The sequence below is a fragment of the Stenella coeruleoalba genome (assembly GCF_951394435.1).
Source record: "Stenella coeruleoalba genome assembly, chromosome: 1".
Classification (NCBI taxonomy): domain Eukaryota; kingdom Metazoa; phylum Chordata; class Mammalia; order Artiodactyla; family Delphinidae; genus Stenella; species Stenella coeruleoalba.
In genome coordinates, this window is record NC_137169.1 from 26,054,416 (window position 1) to 26,071,568 (window position 17,153).

General features: G+C 55.9%; 1 protein-coding gene across 2 annotated transcripts in view; it reads left to right on the top strand.

The window, feature by feature from the left end:
* Nucleotides 1-665: 665 nt before the first annotated feature.
* Nucleotides 666-17,153, top strand: part of ZNF362 (zinc finger protein 362) — a 37,697-nt gene continuing 21,209 nt past the window's right edge. Inside the window, exons 1-2 of one of the 2 annotated variants that reach the window (XM_079917939.1) lie at nt 688-799; nt 13,780-13,905. In XM_079917939.1, the coding sequence (XP_079774065.1) occupies nt 13,868-13,905 (38 nt within the window). In that variant the 5' untranslated portion in view covers nt 688-799; nt 13,780-13,867. Of the gene's footprint in view, nt 800-13,779; nt 13,906-17,153 lie in introns of both variants that reach the window. The other variant, XM_079917940.1, reaches the window with a different exon arrangement.

Sequence of the window (17,153 nt, forward strand, 5' to 3'; positions counted from 1 at the left end):
TGTGGGAGCCCATCCTGGGGGTCCCCTCCTGCCTGCCGTCTGCGAGGGAGACCCCCAGGCACGGCCTGGCCCCGCGCGGGCTCGGCCTGGTCGGGGCCGCGGCCCGCCAGGCCCAGGTCCCCAGTCCGCCGTCGCCGGGGAGGGGGCCTGGGCGGGACAATGGCCGCGGCAGCCGGGGCCCCGGGAGCCCCCGTGCTGGGGAAGGGGCTGGCCTAGGGCCGGGCGCCGGTGCCCTCCCCGCGCGGCTCGGGCGGGCGGAGGGGGGCGAGGAGTTCCTTTGTGGCTCTGCCTCCGGCGCGGCGCGGGCGGGGGGCGCCGCGCAACTTTGAGAGGCGGCAGCGGCGGCGGCGGCGGCGAGCGCGAGACGAGGCCCCGGGGCCCAAGCGGGGCCCCCAGCGCGCGGCCCGCCCCCGCCCCCCGCCCGGCCCCCTCCTCTCCCGCGCCGTCGCCCGCGCCCGGCGCTGCCCACTCGCGGGAGCCCCCGGGGCCGGACGGGCTGCGCAGCCGGAGAGGCGGGGGCCCAACGCGGCCCCCCCCGGAGCCGGGCGCCTGGCGCGGGGGCTCGCCGAGCGCACGGGGGGCCGCGCGGCGCTGCAGACCCAGCCTCCCGCCGCCGCCGCCGCCGCCGCCTCGGCGCTTGCAGAACCCAGAAGTGAACAGCAGGCGACCCGGAAGGTTTGCGCGCGGCTCCGCACCGAGCCGGAGCCGGAGCCCGGAGCCGGAGCCCCAGCCCGGCCCTACTCGGGCCGCCGGGCGCGGGGCTGCGGCCGCGTCCCGGAGCCGCCGCCAGCACAGCCAGGTCCGTGCGGGCCCGGAGCGCGGGGAGCGGGCCCGGCGGCGGCGGGCGCCCGCCCGCGGGAAAGTTGCGCCGAGTTGCGGGCGGGGGGCCGGCAGCGCGGGCCGGGGCGCTCAGAGGGCCCGGGGCCGCCTGCACCTCGGGCCCGGCCCGGAGCGGCGGCGGTAGCGGCGCGCGGGGTAGGAAGTGTCTCCGGCGGTGTGTCTGGTCTGCTCTCCGAGTGTGCGTGTGCGTGTGTGTGTGTGTGTGTGCGCGCGCGTGTGTGTGTTTTCTTAAGCCGGGCTATTCAAACCTGCTGCAATTCTCCGGTAAACAATGATTCATGGGGCTTAATGCAAATAAACGCATTGCAAACGACGCGGTTCGCGCACTTTGCAGCCGGCCGGGTGGAGCGGCCAGTGCCGGATTTCTCCCTTTTTTTGCAGATCTGCAGAATATGGCGTCCCTGTCCTGTTTTAAAAATAAGCCAGGCTGCCATTTTTGTTTTTCTTTTGTCTGAAAATTTTAATAAAACTGTCTGAGAATGTGGGAGAGGCGGCTGGAAGCAGAGGGGGCACCCGAAGGGTTGGCTTTTTTCCTTTTCTTTGGCGAGAGCCGCGAGCCTTTCGGGGAGGTGAGACACAATGCAATTGCACTTTAAAGAGAAAAAAAAAAAAAAGGAAGCCGCTGGGCGATTTTGGGGGGAGGGTTGGGAATTTAAAGTTAACTCCGAAAGTTTTCTCTCTTTTTTTAGTTTTTTTTTTTTTTTTTTTTCTTTTGGAAGGCGGTGAAATGCCGCGAAAGGATCTCGGGGCTCATTTCTCCCCCCAGCCAGCTGCCTCTGCGGGATTTTTGGGAAAAAGTTAACTGCCGATTTCCCCAGAGCTGCGGGGGGGATGTGGAGGATTGGGGACGGGGGTTTCGGGGGACTAGGAAATGTATTTTGGAAGAGGCCGCGTAAGACGGCATTGTAAGGAACTATATTCTCAGATTTGGAGGAGAGGGTTGGCAATAGGGGCTCTGAGTGGGCCCTGGGTTTCCAACTAAGACCCTCGGCATGAGGAAGTAATCCTGCTCTCCCCCACCCAGCCCTGGAGCAGTGTGGAACCCTCAGAGCTCTGAGCTGGGGGTGGGGTGGGCCTGTCTCCTTCATGGGTGGCCGGGGCCCCATTGTAGGCGGAAATCCTGCCCTGGGTGCTGCGGTAGCTCCCTGAGCCCTTGGGCAAGTGTGCTCGGCAGTTGGAGAGCCCCTTCCCCGACCTGGTGGGCCTCCTGGCCCTGGTAGGTGGCTTCTGGTGGTAAATGCCCCCAGGTGGTTGGCTCTTGGCTGGGTGCAGGCCGGCAGCCCCAGGGGGACCTGTCTGAGGGGAGGGGCCGGGAGAGGTTGTCCAGTGGTGGTCGTCTGAGCCTCTTCCCTGCGGTGTGCTCTTACCCACTCTGCCGCCCCTGCCCTGCCCTGGAGGCTCCCTGTTGGAGGCAGTTTGGACTTGGGTGAAGTTCCTGAAGTATTTCTCTGGACAGGTCAGGGCTTGCTGGCTTTGAGGCTACAGAAGTGTTCTGAAGGCCAGGCCCACGAGGTCTGGGGTGGCTGGCGCTGTCCAAGTCACCTGGGCAGCCTTGGTTGGGTGTGGTCTTTCCCTTTTGGGAGAGTTTGTCTGTCCTGGGAGGACCCTAAGCCTGTCTAACCCCTTCCCCAAGGTCTCCTGGAGGGGAGACCCCTCCAGTCACTCCTGGTCTGTGACTCCACAGGGCAGGGTGAGCTCACTTCGGGCAGAGCCAGGGGTTGAAGCCTGGGGCTTAGGGATTCAGGGCTGCAGAACTTGGCATGTCTGAGCCAGAGGGTACTAAGCCAGGCATTTTTCTGATGGAGAAACTGAAGTCTAGAGAGGGGAAGTGATTGTCCCAAAGTCACATTGCCAGTTAGATGGAGAGCTGAGACAGGGACTCAGATTTCAGGTTTTTACATCTGGGCTCTCTCCACTGTTCTCTGTTGGGGGTCTGACCCCTGGAAGAGTCATTTTGGACAGAACTGGACTGGAATGGGACAGCATGTCCACCTTCACTCCTTCCCCTGCCCACCGCCATCATAATCCTGCCTGAGTGAAGGGAACTTTACAGTTTGCACAGTGTAGTGCATGACTGTTACCACATCAGGTTCTCCCAGAAACTCAGGTGAAATTGTCAAGGTGGGGGATACTTAACCCCATTTTAAAATTTAGGAAACTGAGGCTTGGAGAGGTTAAGCAGTGATAGAGGAGGGCTTAAACTCAAGCTTCCGGACTCCTTGTCCAGGGAGCGTTTTCCTGGGTGGACTTTGGTACTTGTGGACAGGTGTCTTTCCCAACTTCTAGTTTTTGATCTTTCAAATTCTTCTGCTTACCCCAGTGACTGTGTAAAAAATCTAGAAGCCCACCCCTTAAAGAATGTCAGAGCTGAAAAGGCCCTGAGAGGTCATCTCAGCTCAGAGAGGGGCAGCCACGTGCTTGAAGTCACCCAGCAGTTTGGGTCCCAGCTAGGAGCGGAGCCTGTCTCCTGTCTCCTTTTGTCTGTGAGACACTCAGAGGGGGAGTGAAGCACTCTACCTCCCACCAGATTCCACTGCTTGCTGGTGGTTATGGTGATGGGGCCATGGGCACTATAATGGCCAGCACCTGGCAGAGGCATGGCTTTGTCCCGGGGGCTAAGGAATAGGCTGTTTGTGGTCTGGGGGATGGGGGCAAGATGGCCGCTGGTGAGGTGTGGACTGGGTCTGAAGCTAGCCTGGCCCCAGCCCTTCCCTGGGCAGACACTTCCCTGCCTCTGTAAAGTGAGAGTCCTTCCTTCCTTCCTTCCTTCCTTCCTTCCTTCCTTCATCCATTAGTTCATTCATTAGTTTGCTAGATTATGCTTTTATTCTTTCATTGTACATTCATTAGTTTATTGGTTAGTCATTTCAGTAGTCATCCATCTGCCCTCCCATCCATCCATCCATACATACGTTCATCTGTCCAGCCAGCCAGTCCCTAGCTTACCTGCCCAGGTTGGACAGCCATGTGAAATACAAGGACAGTCCTTCAGGGCTCCAAAGCTAACAGGGTGCAGAAAGCACTAGCTAGGGCAGTATCCATGGGTGCCTACATGAGTCCTCAGGGAAGGTCTCTTGGAGAAGCAGGGGCTTGAAAATACCACTACCATGATGGTGAATCTGGGTCCTGGGACCAAGATCCATTTGTCTTTACGGTTTGTACAGTGTGGTGTATGGCTCGTGTGACTCTGGGCACATTCTTCCCCTCTCTGAGCCTCGATTTCTTGATCTTTAAAATGCGGTAATCTCTATGACTCTCTCATGGCTTGTTGGGAACGAACACAAGAGTGTCTGTGATGTCTCCCCGCCGTGGCCAGGCATGTAGCAGGAGCTCAGTGTACACCAACTGAATTAGAAGGCTTGTTGATTACCACCTCAGGCCCTACCTTGATTTTGAAAACCATCGTGCTGGTTTCAGAATGAGCCCAATGATCATGACCTGGGGACCCCAAAAGCCTTGTTTAGCCTTGTCATTCCCCTGCTGAAACTCTTTTAATATTTCCTAGGCATTTTGAAGAACAAGAATGCAAAGTCCTTTAGGGGCCTACAAGGCCCTTTATGGTCTGGGCCTGCCCACCCCTCCACCTCAGCTTCCCCTCTACCCCCCAGTCTCACCACTTCCAGCCACACCAGCTTCTTTCTGCACCTCGAATTTACAAAGCCTGTTGGCAGGGCCTTTGCACATCCACCCCCGACCTGGAATGCTTGCACGGCTGGCGCCTTTTTGTTTTACAGGTTTCGGCTCAGCTGGGGCTTCCCTGGCCACCTGCTCTGTGATAGCTTCCCACTGCCACTCTCGGTCACATCAGCCCTTGCAGCTCTCATCAGTATCCGAAACTTCCTCTTGTATTTGTTTATTTGCACTAAGCCTTGCCTGTCCGCACAGCTGTCACATGCTTAAACCCCACGCAGGCGAGTGGGCAGGTGGGTCCAGGACAGGGTGGCTGTGGCTTTGGTGGACGTGAGGAGATGCCGCCCCGGCTGCGGGGCAGCCCCTGGGAGATGAAGTGACACCAGGCTCTGCCCTCTCCTCCCCTGGGAGGCTCCGGGCTGTTGTCAGGAAGTAATGAGATGATTAAATCATGGGATCTAAGAATCCTAGTCTCTTTCAATCTCAGAACCTTAGCATCTAAGAAGATTTCTGCCTCAGAGCCTTTGACACTGGAGTCTGTGCTTGATCCAATCTGGGACTTAGACCCTTTACAAAGAGCTCTCACTGCCTGACTTATTTAGTGGCCCAGAGCGCTTACACTGCGCCAGGCCGTGTTCCAAGAGGCTTTATAAATGTTGACATATTTAATCCTCATTGTTACCACCCCCATTTTACAGCCAAGGAAATGGAGGCACAGATTAGGGAACTTGCCCAAGTTCACAGAGCTCAACAGGCACATCGTGCGATTTGAACCCAGCACCCTGGGACTCTGCCTTAGAATCCCACAGCTGGTGAGGGGAAGCCCAGCCTCACCTGATCCCTGCACAGAGCGGGAACTCCCTTCCCACATCCTTGACAAGAGGGCCTCTGATCTCCGCTAGAGTGGCAGGGAGTTCCCTCCTCACAGGCCCCCTAGCCTCCCTTTGTCAGACAGTTGTCATTGCTGGAAAGGTCTACTTTACATAGTGTGAAGTGCTGCACCTCCCCCTGTGAATAACACTTGGGAAGTGATGTTAGTGTTACGGTTTCCCAGTGCTTTGGACCTTATAGTTTGATGACTTCAGTAGCTTCCCTCTCCCCACTGGGTTGTGAGCTCCCTGAGGGCAGGCCTCCTTGGTGCTCGGTGTTGAATGTGTGACCGGGCACCGAGCGTACATGCATCCCGAGCTCCTCCTGTCTCTGTAGCACCGTGCTAGGCCCTTGTCCAGGGTATTGGAAAGGCTTGGTGTACTGGGGGAAAGAGGACAGTTATCTTTCCATGTAGCCGCGTGTATACCCAATTCGTGGGGAACCATTTGAGATCTAAAGTCACACACTAATTGAGGAGAGATGGACCTCACAGATTATCCAGCCAAACCTCATTGTGTCCATTGGGGAAACTACAGCGGGAAAGGAGAGGAGTAGGCCTTGTCCACACATCCCGACGCTTTGCCTGATGGGCTTTCCTCTCCTCAGGTGCCAACAGGCTGCCGCAATATGTGCCTTGGGATTCAAAGGCAACGACAGCCCTGGTTGGGGAGCTGCTCCCTCTGTTGGCATCGGCCTCCTCGTCTTCACAATGGGGGTAACACTCCTCGAGGTGCAGGGCTGCAGAGGGCCCAGCGCCCCACCTGGACTTGGGTGGGATTGAGAGGTGGGTGGAGTGGAAGTGGGTTGGGGGCTGTGGGTTTGGCTTCGTGGAACCAGGGCTGGCGCTGGGCTTTGGAGGCTGGTAGGATTCGGGGACGGGGCGGAGTGGTGTGTTGAATGGATAAGGTGTGTGGGGAAGGCCAAGGGATTTGGCTCTGGGGCCCAAAGCGTCCTCCCTTGTCCCTGCATCATCTGTGTGGCAGGATATCCTTGGGGGGCGGTCCCTACCGTTTGGGTCCTTCTCTGAGCTTTGGGCAAAGGCTTCATGTTCCTTGAGGGGACAGTTTAGCCATTTCAGGTTCTGGGGTTCAATGGGAGGACACCTGGCTGAGACGGGCACACCCCCCCCGACACACTCAAATATACACACTTGCACATATTCATACTATCAGCCACTCCGCTTCCACCTTTGACCCTGCTCCCCTCGCCCCACTTTTGCCAATTCGAGGTGCTCCCCTGCTATTTCAGAAACACCACCAGAGGTGCCCCAAACTGGGCCTATAGGAGCCAGGAGTTCAGGAGACAAGTCCACACACGTGATACACACACGTCACACAGAAGCACGTTTATGCACTCCTGCCACCCACAGCTTACACACATGTTCATATACCCGTGTGCACCTGCCAGGAAGCAACACACAGCTGCCTGCTTGCCCCTCGTGTACTTCCACACTCTTGTACACGCCATATTTATCACCTGCACACAGGCGTGCTCATGCACGTGTGTGTTTTACACGGAGGTGCCTCTTACACCAGCCTCACGTTCTGGCCTTGCACACAGTGTCTCCTGCACACCCGTGCAGCTGTGTGTGCCCACACCCTGCCCGGACCTGCCTGCAGCCTGCCTGGACCTCCCACCTTCACCCGGCAGGACTTCTTGAGCATTTACCATATACCAGGGCCCATGCTCCATGCTGGGGACAGAGGTGGGGAAAACTCATACCGTTCCTGCCCTGGTCGGGGAGACATTAGACAAACACAAATGATGATATGATTACAGACTCTGGTAACTGCTGGAAAGGAACCACTTTCCTATGATGAGGAAAGTGGTACTTTTAGATTTACTGTAACCAGTGACGATAATCGTGTGTGTGGGGGAGAGGGGCTTCTGGGAGGAAGTGATAGCTGAACTGGCTTGAAGTTTTCCAGGTGAGGGCATTCCAGGCAGAGGGAACAGCTGGAGCAAAGGCCCCGAGGTGGGAAACCAAGGAACATGGAGAAGGCGGTAGCCCTGCGACCTGGGGGAGGTGGGCCTGGCCTGCCAGAGCCTGTAGTAGGTCTTCCCTGGCCTCGACCCCGACCCACATGTCCACCTCAGGCCCTCTCCATCCCTCTCTCTGACCAGCCCAACCTTCCCTTTGCTGCCTTGTCCTGCTCAGGGCCCACTCTACCTGCTGGCCTCCACCCCGGGCCTGAGCCCTGTCTGCCCTGCCCCACAGGCTGCCCACCCCAGGGGTCCTGAGATACAGCGTGAGGACAGGCTCTGACCACCTGCTGGGGGTTCCCGGCCTGGGACCCCTAGGACCTGTCTAGAAAGCTCCTGGGAGCCAGGCCACAGCTGGGGTTCAGCAGCTGGCTCTCTTGCTTTGCGTAATCCCAGACTTGGCTCTCCAGGGGTCTGCCAAGCAGCCCCTGTGGGGTCTGAAGGGCTCCCCGAGCTGCTGCATCCACTGCCCCCCAGCCCAGGTGATGTCTCTGGTTGGTCACATTTCCATGTGGGTCTTTGAAATGTTGGGAAAGTCTCCCGAGTGCCTCGGAGAACCTAATGACAAAACAGCAACGACCAACACTGAATTCTTACTGTGTACCAGGCACTGTTCTAAAGACTTGTTATGTATTCACTTATCAAATCCTCACAAAGACCCTGAGGCCATACCTTTATCATCCCAGTTTGGTAACAGTCTCTGGGGCTTTGACCCAGGTTGTCTTGTTCCAGAATCTTTACTTTTAACCCGTCAGTGGCCACATCGCCCCTCAGAGGGTCCAAGAATCCAGGCTGTGATTTAGTTGAATCTCTTTGTTTTATAGAGGAAGGAACAAAGGCCCAGAGAGGAAATGGACTTGCGAAAGGTCACACAGCGAGCAGATGGCAGAGGCATCCAACTCCTTACTCCTTCTGCCCTCACCAGCCGCACGACCTTGGGCAGGTTACATCTTCTCTGAGCCTCATTCCTGACCCCAAGCAAGGGAGGGATTGCCCTGGAAGCCAGCAGGGTGGGACCTTTGGGGGATGCGAGGACCGCAGTCGAGAAGGGACACGGGTGGGGGCTTTTGGGCCCCCTGGACGTGTGCTTGGTAATAAGTCATTGAGCCGCTGATTTTTGTTCCAGGCATCTTTCTGAATGTGTGTTATATTTCGAACTGTTCACAGCATCCACCTCACAGGGTCGTCGTTAGGAGCCTGAGTGAGAAATACTTGTAAGGCCCCTAATAGTGCCTGATATGGAGGAAGTGCTCAGTGATGTATTATCATTGTCATTTCACCCTGGCAGGAGTTCCCTGTGGGGATGGGAGCTGGGGGACCCAAGGGGAAATGGAAGCAGAGAAAGGCATGTGTTCAAAAGCCTGCAGAATGTCCTCTCAGCCCTGAGAAGGCGGTCATGGCCCGTTCCCTGGTGAGGGCACTGGGGCTCCCAGAGAGGGTCACCTCCTTGGGTGTCTCCGAGTGGCTGGTGGTAGGAGAGGGGAGGGGCAAGGAGGGGAAGGGACAGCATCCCAGCTCCCACTGACCACGGTGCACACAGGAGCCCCCTCCCGCTCTGATCAGCCCCGTCATCACAATGAAAATGGCCCTTCGCAGCCCTGCAGGGCTGTGGCAAGCCAGCCTAATTGGATCCAGGACCCTCAGGAGCCTAGTTCCTCACAGGAAGTTCCCAGGAACAAGTTTCCGAGGCTGGCCTGGGTCCTGGGGGTGGGGTGGGGGGCAGCAGCTGGGACTCAGGGCTCTGGCTGTGTGGAGTTGGGGCCACATGGAGGGCAGAGGGGTCATGGGAGGAAAACTGAGCACATGGGGTCTCAAAGCGATGGGAAGGTGGGAAACCTCAGCTTCCCTCTCCTAGACCATCTCCTGCTTGTCCCTTCCAGGCCATCCTTCTGGGCCCCTGATGACCTGTCTGTTGAAAACCTTGACCATGGCCTTTCCTGGTTCAGGGAACCCTGAACGTGGCCCCACGTGGCCTTTCATCCAAGTGCCTTCTCCTGGAACTCTGGCCCCTTATGAACTGCCCCGGCAACTTTTCCCTCCTTCCCCTGTGAATTCCTGCACTGGGCCCACACCAGACCAAACACGAGTCCACATGCTTTCCTGCCTCGGGGCCTTTGCACGTGCGTTTTTTCCCCACCCGGCCTGCCATTCCCTGGCATCTCTCTCTTGACATCTCCCCTTCCTGCCATCAGTAAGTCCCACCTTCATGCAGTCTGTGTTCATCCCTCAATGGGATGAGCTCGTCTTCCCAGGAGCGCCCCCGCCTCTAGCTCAGCCACGCCCCAGCAGTACCTTGTTGCCCCTCCCTGGGGCAGGGGCCATTTTTGAGAAAGCTTTTCTGTCCTAGGAAGCTAGCAGCTTTCCATGTCTTTGCACACATGCCCCTCTGCTCTCTCTCTCCCCTCTTGCTCTCCTGGCAGACTTCCCCATCTTCAAGACCCGCATGGACAGACCCCCTCCTCCCATGGGTTCCCTCAGTGAACTTTATCAAGCAGCTAGGGTACTAGGCTCTGGGGCTGCAGCAGCGGCCCTGTCCTTGAGGGTCATGGCTGGAGGCAGTGTTTAGAGGCGTGATACAGAGGTGGGGTAGGGGGAAGGAATGCAGGGGGCCACAGGGTCAGAGCTGAGACCTGAAGGAAGAGCTGGGTGAGCTGTGCCACTGAGTCTGGATATAGGGTTGTAACCAAGCCCTGACCTCACTGACACCTGGGGGATTGGACAGATAAGTTATCAGGCTATTCTAGGGTAGGGGGATGCGTGCTTAGGTTAAGGGGAGCCCAGGAGGCTGTGGGAGCTCAGGGGAGAGGCTGCAAATATAGCCAAGGATGGGGCTGGCGATCAGGAAGGTTTCCTCTAGGCAATGACACCTCAGCTGACTTCTGATGGCCGATGGGCATCTGACAAGGTTCCAACTGGATGATGGTCCCCCACGTGGAAGGGCATAGCCTGTGCAAAGAAAGGCAAGGTGGCATGAGAGCAACTTGTTTTGGGAACCTGCAGGTCGTTTAGTGAGGCTGGAGGGAGAGATGCATGTGGCCAGCAAGGCCTCCTTAGCAAAGGCCCTGGGCCACCCTGGGGAGTTTGAACTACACCCCAAAAGTTATGGCAACCCAATAGGGATTTTAAGCAGGAGAGTGAGTGAGTGGGCAGGCTTTCCTTTGTTTGGCTTTGGCTCCCCAAGTCCCCAGATAGGCAGGGGAGTCCCCCTCTGACTGCACTCCTGGCTGGGGTCTGGGGTAGGGCTCGAGGCTCACTGTGGGACTTTGAGCAAACCCCTGACTCTCTCTGAGCCCCTGTCTCCTCCTGGGTACACCTGCAGGGCCTGAGGCCAGGATCCTAGTGGGGCCGTAGGCAGAGGCTGGGGTGTCTTTCTTGGCCAAAGCTGGCCGAACCTTTAGTTTTATTAAAAATATTCCTTAAAAAGTCATGTAGCCACGCTTCAGAAAAGTCGGAGAATAGGGAAATGAAATAAACCAAAACCCACCCCCATTTCTGTTCCCACCCCGAGCCCGAAACACACCACTGCTAGCATTTTGGTGTTTCCTTACTGTCTTTTCCCTCAGCACCCGGTTTTTAGATAGATGTCATTGCTCTATCTATACAAATAATTTTAAACTCTTCCCTTCCCCCCCCCAACTAATGTTGTATCATGAGTGTTTCCTAAATGACTGCAGGGTGGTTTTAATCCCTCTTTTTAATGGATGTGGTGTCAGGGTGGAAAACATGGGCTCCGGAGCCCGACTTTCTGAGTTCAAATCGTATACACACTGCTTGACTTTGGGCAAGTTACCTAATTTCTCTGTGCCTCAGTTCCGTGTAAGGTTGATATGAATGTTAAATGAGTCATTGCAATGCCAGTAAACATTGGCTATTATCAACGACTGTAGACTATCACTGTGTAACATGATTTACAGAGCCATCCCCCTGTTGTTTAAAATTTTGGCTGTTCCAGGTTTCTGCTACTGTAAAAAAACCACTGAAGCAAACAGCTTTGTGCATAAAACTTTGTCTATATTTGGGGTATTTCCTAGGGACAGATGACCAAGAATAGGATCGCTAGGCCAGGAAGTCTGAAAATTTTTACAGAGCTCATGCAACGTTATTGCCAGATTGTTTTCAGAAATGTTTGTTCCAGTTTACACTCCCAGAAATAATGCATGGGAGTGCCATTTCACCATACCCTCACCAGCATTGAGTATTATCATTTTCTTATTGGGAAGAAAATGGGAAGCAGAACCATTTTCTGTGTTTATTAGCTGTTAACAACTTTTTTGGTCTGCTAGTCTCTACAGCACACAGCCTCTTCTCAGATCAATTAAGAAGATAGGGCTTAGATACAGAAAATAGGGAAGAATATAACACAGGGGACAACGTAGTGCCAGAGTGGCGGGAGGGGACTCAGGAGGGGGAGGGGACTTTCCTCTATCTAGGCCATGACACTTTCAGTTCCTTCTACCTAGACTATTCATTCATTCAAACATTTATCAGGTACTTTTTGGCTTAAAGGTAAATGACTCAGCCTTGATTGTGCCCTGACAGACAGCATGGACGAGAAAACAGGCAGAAAATGGACTGCCAAGGGTCTGATGATGAACATGCAGGGCACAAAGGGAGCAGAGAGGAGAGGCACCCAACATAGCATAGCAGTCCTGGAAGGCTTCCAGGAGGAAGTGGCCTGTAAACTGGGGCCTGAGGAATAAGTTGTAGTTAACCAGTGAAATGGGGAGGCAGAGGGTTCCAGGGAGAGGTGAGGAAGTGAGAAGGGAAGTGGAGCAGTGGGGGAGCGCTCGGTCTGGCTGGGCAGAGTGGAAGGCAGAAATAAACACTGAGGCCAAAGAGGTCGGCAAGGGCCAGGCATGGAAGGCCTAAGGAATCCAGACCTTGTCTGGAGGGAAGGAGGGAGCCATCAAAGGTTTTCAGTAGGGGAATGTTGTGATCTGATTTGTATTTTAGAAATATCACAGTGACTGCAGTAGGAGAATGGAATGGGTCGTGTGGGTAGAGGTGAGGGACCCTGGGAGGAGGCTCTTGGAATAGCTGAGGCCAGAGCAGAAAGGGGCCCGGACCAGGGCAGGGAAGGTGTGGAGATAATCCCTGTGGAACCCTGACCGGCTTCAAAGTGCCAATGGAATTTCACCTCAGCCAGACAGCCCTTGCGGACATCTGCCATGACCCACCAGGTCATGTGTGCCTGGAGGATGGGTGGCATGCGACGGTCAGTTGAGTGCCCACCATCCCTGACCCTGATCCCCCCTGCTCCTCCCTGCCTCCAGACCCTCCATCTGTTACCCCCGCCCCCTTGGCTACCAACGACTTTCTCTTTTTTTAAGAATAAATTTATTGTTTTCATTATAAAAGCAACAACAACATTGCAGAGTAGCTGGAAATTAGAGAAACGGAGACAAAAAACCAGATCAGCCCCAGCCGCCTCCCCTAGCGCTCCCAGCCTCCCTCTGGGCGTGGTTCCCTGCAGCTTTTTCTGACGCAGGTTTTTATTTTTGCCTCCTTGTAATCATAGTATCCGGACAGTTTTGGGTCCTGCTCTCTCCCATTTGCTTTGTTGGGAGCTAGTTCCCCTGTGGCCATGGGGTCTGGGCAGATCTCATTTTTTAATGTCTCTGGGCTGGCCTGGGGATGGGGTAGGTGGGACAGAAGTTGCTGTCCTGCAGCGGGCAAGGTTAATCACATTCCCCCTTGGGCTGTCCATTTTCTTTTGTGTCTGTTTGTCTAGGCCTGAACCTCCCCAGGTGGCAGGGCCTGGCACCTGGTGTGCCCCTTCCTCAGTGCCCCTGCCCCTTCTGCCCCTTGGTGGAGCTTGCTAGGTTGGCCTCAGAGGCCACCGTCCTGGGAAAGGGTGATGGATAGACCTGGTTTCCAATCCAGACTCAGTTCTGTGACCTCAGGCAAGTTACTTAACCTCTCTGGACCTCAGTTTCCTCATATGTATAATGGGTCTATTGCAACAATAAAATAACGGCTGTAAAATGCCCTGCTACCACCATTCCTGGCCTATTTTAGGTGTTCGGGAAAAGGTAGTCGGTATTATTGTGCTTTTTCATTCTACAAAGAGTTTCTGAAACCCCCTCGGACTAGATGCTGGAATGGCAGAGGTGAATGAGCACCACTTCTACCTGTGAAGACCTCACAGTCTGGTGGGCAAGTCACCCAGGGAAACATGACCGCACCAGGGTGTGATCAGCCTGTAGTGCTTCACCAGATCTGGGTGGCATCCTAACTCCATCACTTGCTAGCTGTGTGACTTTGGGCAAGTTGGTCAACCTCTCTGAGCTGCAGTTTCCTCTTCTGTTAAATGTACGTCTCACAGGGCCATTGGGAAAATTCAGTGACATGATGCGTGTAACATACTCAGCATAGTGCCTGGCAAGTAGTAGGTGCTGAAACCAGTGGTAGCTGCCATTTATTATTATTATTGTTATTGTTATTCCCATATACAAGGTGCTGTTGGGAACACAGAGGAAGTGACTGACTGGGGGTTCAGGGAAAGCTCCGTAGAAGAGGGAACACTTGAGCTGGGTCTTGAAGGATGAGTAGAAGTTCACCAAGTGGGAAAGGACACTCTAGGTAAGGAGCCTGTGATTCCAGGTTGAAATCTGTCAATGAGGGGTTTGTTCTTTGGGGGAATAAGGCAATTGTGTTCATCCCAACTTCCCCGAGTGCCCCTCACTGCCTCCTTCCGGGTCTGCCTGGGGGCTGTGTGCGCTCACCCTCCTGTAATAGCATCCACCTGTGACTCTGTCCTGGTGGCTGTGGGGTCCTGCCCATGGGAGTTGCCATGTCCCCATCTGTCCATGTTTGGGACCACAGATCTGGCCTGTCGGAGTTTGGTGCTGTCTGTCTGCATGTTCCTGTGACTCTGTCTGTCTGCGTCGGTGTCCAGAGGACCTCCTGGGCCACACCTTGGAGGGCAACCTGCATGCTTCCTTGGCCTCCAGCTCTAACCAAATAGCCAGGCCTCCTTGGTCACCCTTTTCCCTGGCCCAGGGTAGCCCCCGCCTCTCATCTCCGTTCCATTCCCTGGGGGCCTTCGACCAGTTCCCTCTCACTGCCTCCTCTCCTGGCTTCTCCAGGCCCGCCTACACTCAGCAGTCAGAGGGGCCTTTCTAAACCACAGATTCTGTCCCGTCACCTACTGCTTCAAGTCCAGACTCCAGGCCTCAGATTCTGGAACCGCCTTTCTAGGTCTGACCCTGGCCGTTGGCTCGAGCCTCATGTCCTGTCTCCCGGTCTACACTGATCGCTTTAGCTTGCCTCATGCACTGTGTTGCTTCTCACCCCTGGGCCTTTACGCAGGCTGCTGCTTTTGCCAGGAATGCTCCCCACTCCTTCTTTGCCCGGCTAACTCCCACTCATCCTTTAAGACCTAAAGCACGTATCACCTCCGCTGGGAAGTCCTCCCTGATCCTTTCTTTCCATCCTGTGCTCTGGGCTGCTCATCCCTGACTTGGGGGGCAAGAGCAAGTGACTTGCCCAAGATCACACAGCTGGTGTTTTGGAGCCAAGATTTGAACCTGGGTGCACTGGGCTCCAAATAAAGCAGGTTGTTCCGTGGTCCAGGTGAGCGGATAGTAGCTAGGACTTGTGAAGATGATGGAGTGCATTAGAGAGAGAGTTTGGAAATGGAATCCCGAAGACGTGGCTGCTGGTGTATCTGAGCTGGGAGGGGAGGGAGGGGACGTGCTGTGGATGAGTGTCCGTGGCAGGAGCGTCTGGGCAGATGGCGATGCCCCGCTCAGAGGGGATCGCTAGAGAAGTACATATCCTAGGGGAAGACCAAGTCCAGCTCAGACCTGCTGAGTCTGAGCAGCCCGTGAGTGGTCAGGGAGGTAACTGGAAGGTGGGCCTGGAGCTCCAGGGGGCAGCCTGGTCTGGGGGTGGAGACCGGGGGGTTGGCTGGTATTTAAAGTCCTAGAGTGGATGGGCCACCCAAGGACTGAGGCTAGTGGAAGAGAGGAGCTCCCGCCCACCCTGAGGAGCCCAGGCTGTGTGGGGTGGGAGCTGGGAAAGAGACTGAGAAGATGAGGAACCCAGGGCTCACGGCACCCAGGTCTTCTCAAAGGGCCCAGGTGGCCGGGAGGCCCTGAAGGACGGGACTGGAAGGTAGCCCTTCGGCTTTGACTGCATGGAGGTCCCTGGTGGCATGTGGCAGGCCTCACAGGCAAAAGTTCTTTTTTGCAGAAGCTTGCGGGTCACGTGTCTGCTTCCTTCCTTAGCTCAGGGCTCCCAGAGGGCAGGGCTCTTCTCTTTGCCTTCGGTTCCCCAGCACCGGTCCCCCGTTTGGCCCAGAGGATGTATCCAGAATGAATGGATGGGCAGATGGGTGGGTGGGCGGCTCTAGGAGGTGTTTCATTCATTGACCCATCCAACCTTTTTCACCTTTTAGAGCAAGAAAAACAAAATGGCACCTTGCTCGCCCTACTGCAAGGATCAGGGCTGTGAGTCTCGAGGCTCAAAGCACAGTCTTGGCTTCTGTCTGGGGCATGAAGCCCAGTCTGCATGGCCTCCCCAGCCTCCAGGGGATGGGGTAGGTGGGACACTCAGCCCAGCCAGCCTGGCTCCTCTGCCCCAGGCGCTGTCCTCAGGCTCCTCCCTCCAACCGCGGTCCTCCAAGCTTCAGGCCCCCTGGCTTGCACACTGCCTGAGGCCTCCTCACCAGCAGCATTCAAGGCCCTGCTGGCTGGCCTGGCCCTCACCACTCTCCAGCTCTCTTTGGTGTCAGTGGGTGGCTGCCCACTGTCCCAAACCTGCCTTGTACTTTCATACCTCCATGTCTGCTCAAACTGTTGCCTCTGCCTGGATGCCCTTCTGCCTTGTCCATCTGTCCTAAACAGACACTGACCAGTCTCTCTCCTGCTTAAAATCTCTCCCTCCACACAAGGTCTGCGTGGCTTAGCCCGGCCCCGGCCACCCTGCCACGCGAGTCCCAGGGCTGCACAGGTGCACACCTACCTAGAAGGCTTGTTGGGGGCTCACGTGAGATGCTCTTGATGCACACCTGGCAATGTGCCTGACACTCAGTAAGGGCTCAGCAGACGCCCCCCCCTGCCCCCCCCTGCCCCCCCCGCCTTCCCTGCGCTGACACAGGGTAGATGCACACCAGTACCTGGGTCACTGAGCAAATCATTAAGTAACTTAAGCCCAGCCAGAGAAGGACACAGAGAGATGAAGCAGAGGCTGTGTGGATTAGATTACGTGACCCAGGGCAGACCCTTCCCCTCTGTGTGCCTGCTTCCCCAACCAGGGTTAGGGGTGGTCCCTGGCTGCCCAGGGGCCTGATAAGTGGCAGAGAGGATGCTCTATCCCGGCTATGGGACCCCATACCTCCCTGACCAGGGTGGAGTTTGGGGAAGCCTTGACTTGGCATTGAACTGAAGGGGAGGAGAGGACAGCTCCCCCAGAACTGTCTGAGGAACAGTCGGGTACAGTGGGCAGAATCCTGGGCCAGGGCAGGAATGAAGCAGAGTGGCCTGTTTCAATCCCATTTTACAGATGAGGAAAACGGAGGCTCAGAGAGCCGATGCCCAACACTGCAGCACAGCGCTCCCTCCTGTTTCCCCATCCATGTGGCCAGGAGCAAGTGCTTCCCCCCTGGTGCCCTACCTTCTTCCTCTGTGAAATGGGGGTGAAGATTTTCCCTGCTTCCTGGGGCCCTGGTGAGAACGCTGCTGGATACTGAGGGCTTTGTACACTGTCAGCAGTGCTAGATAACTGTGTGGGACTGTCTTTAAAATAATTCTGATTATTTATTTCTTCATTTATTCATTCTGTCACACAACTCATGTTGTTGATCACCTTCTGGGCCTGGGTGCCGG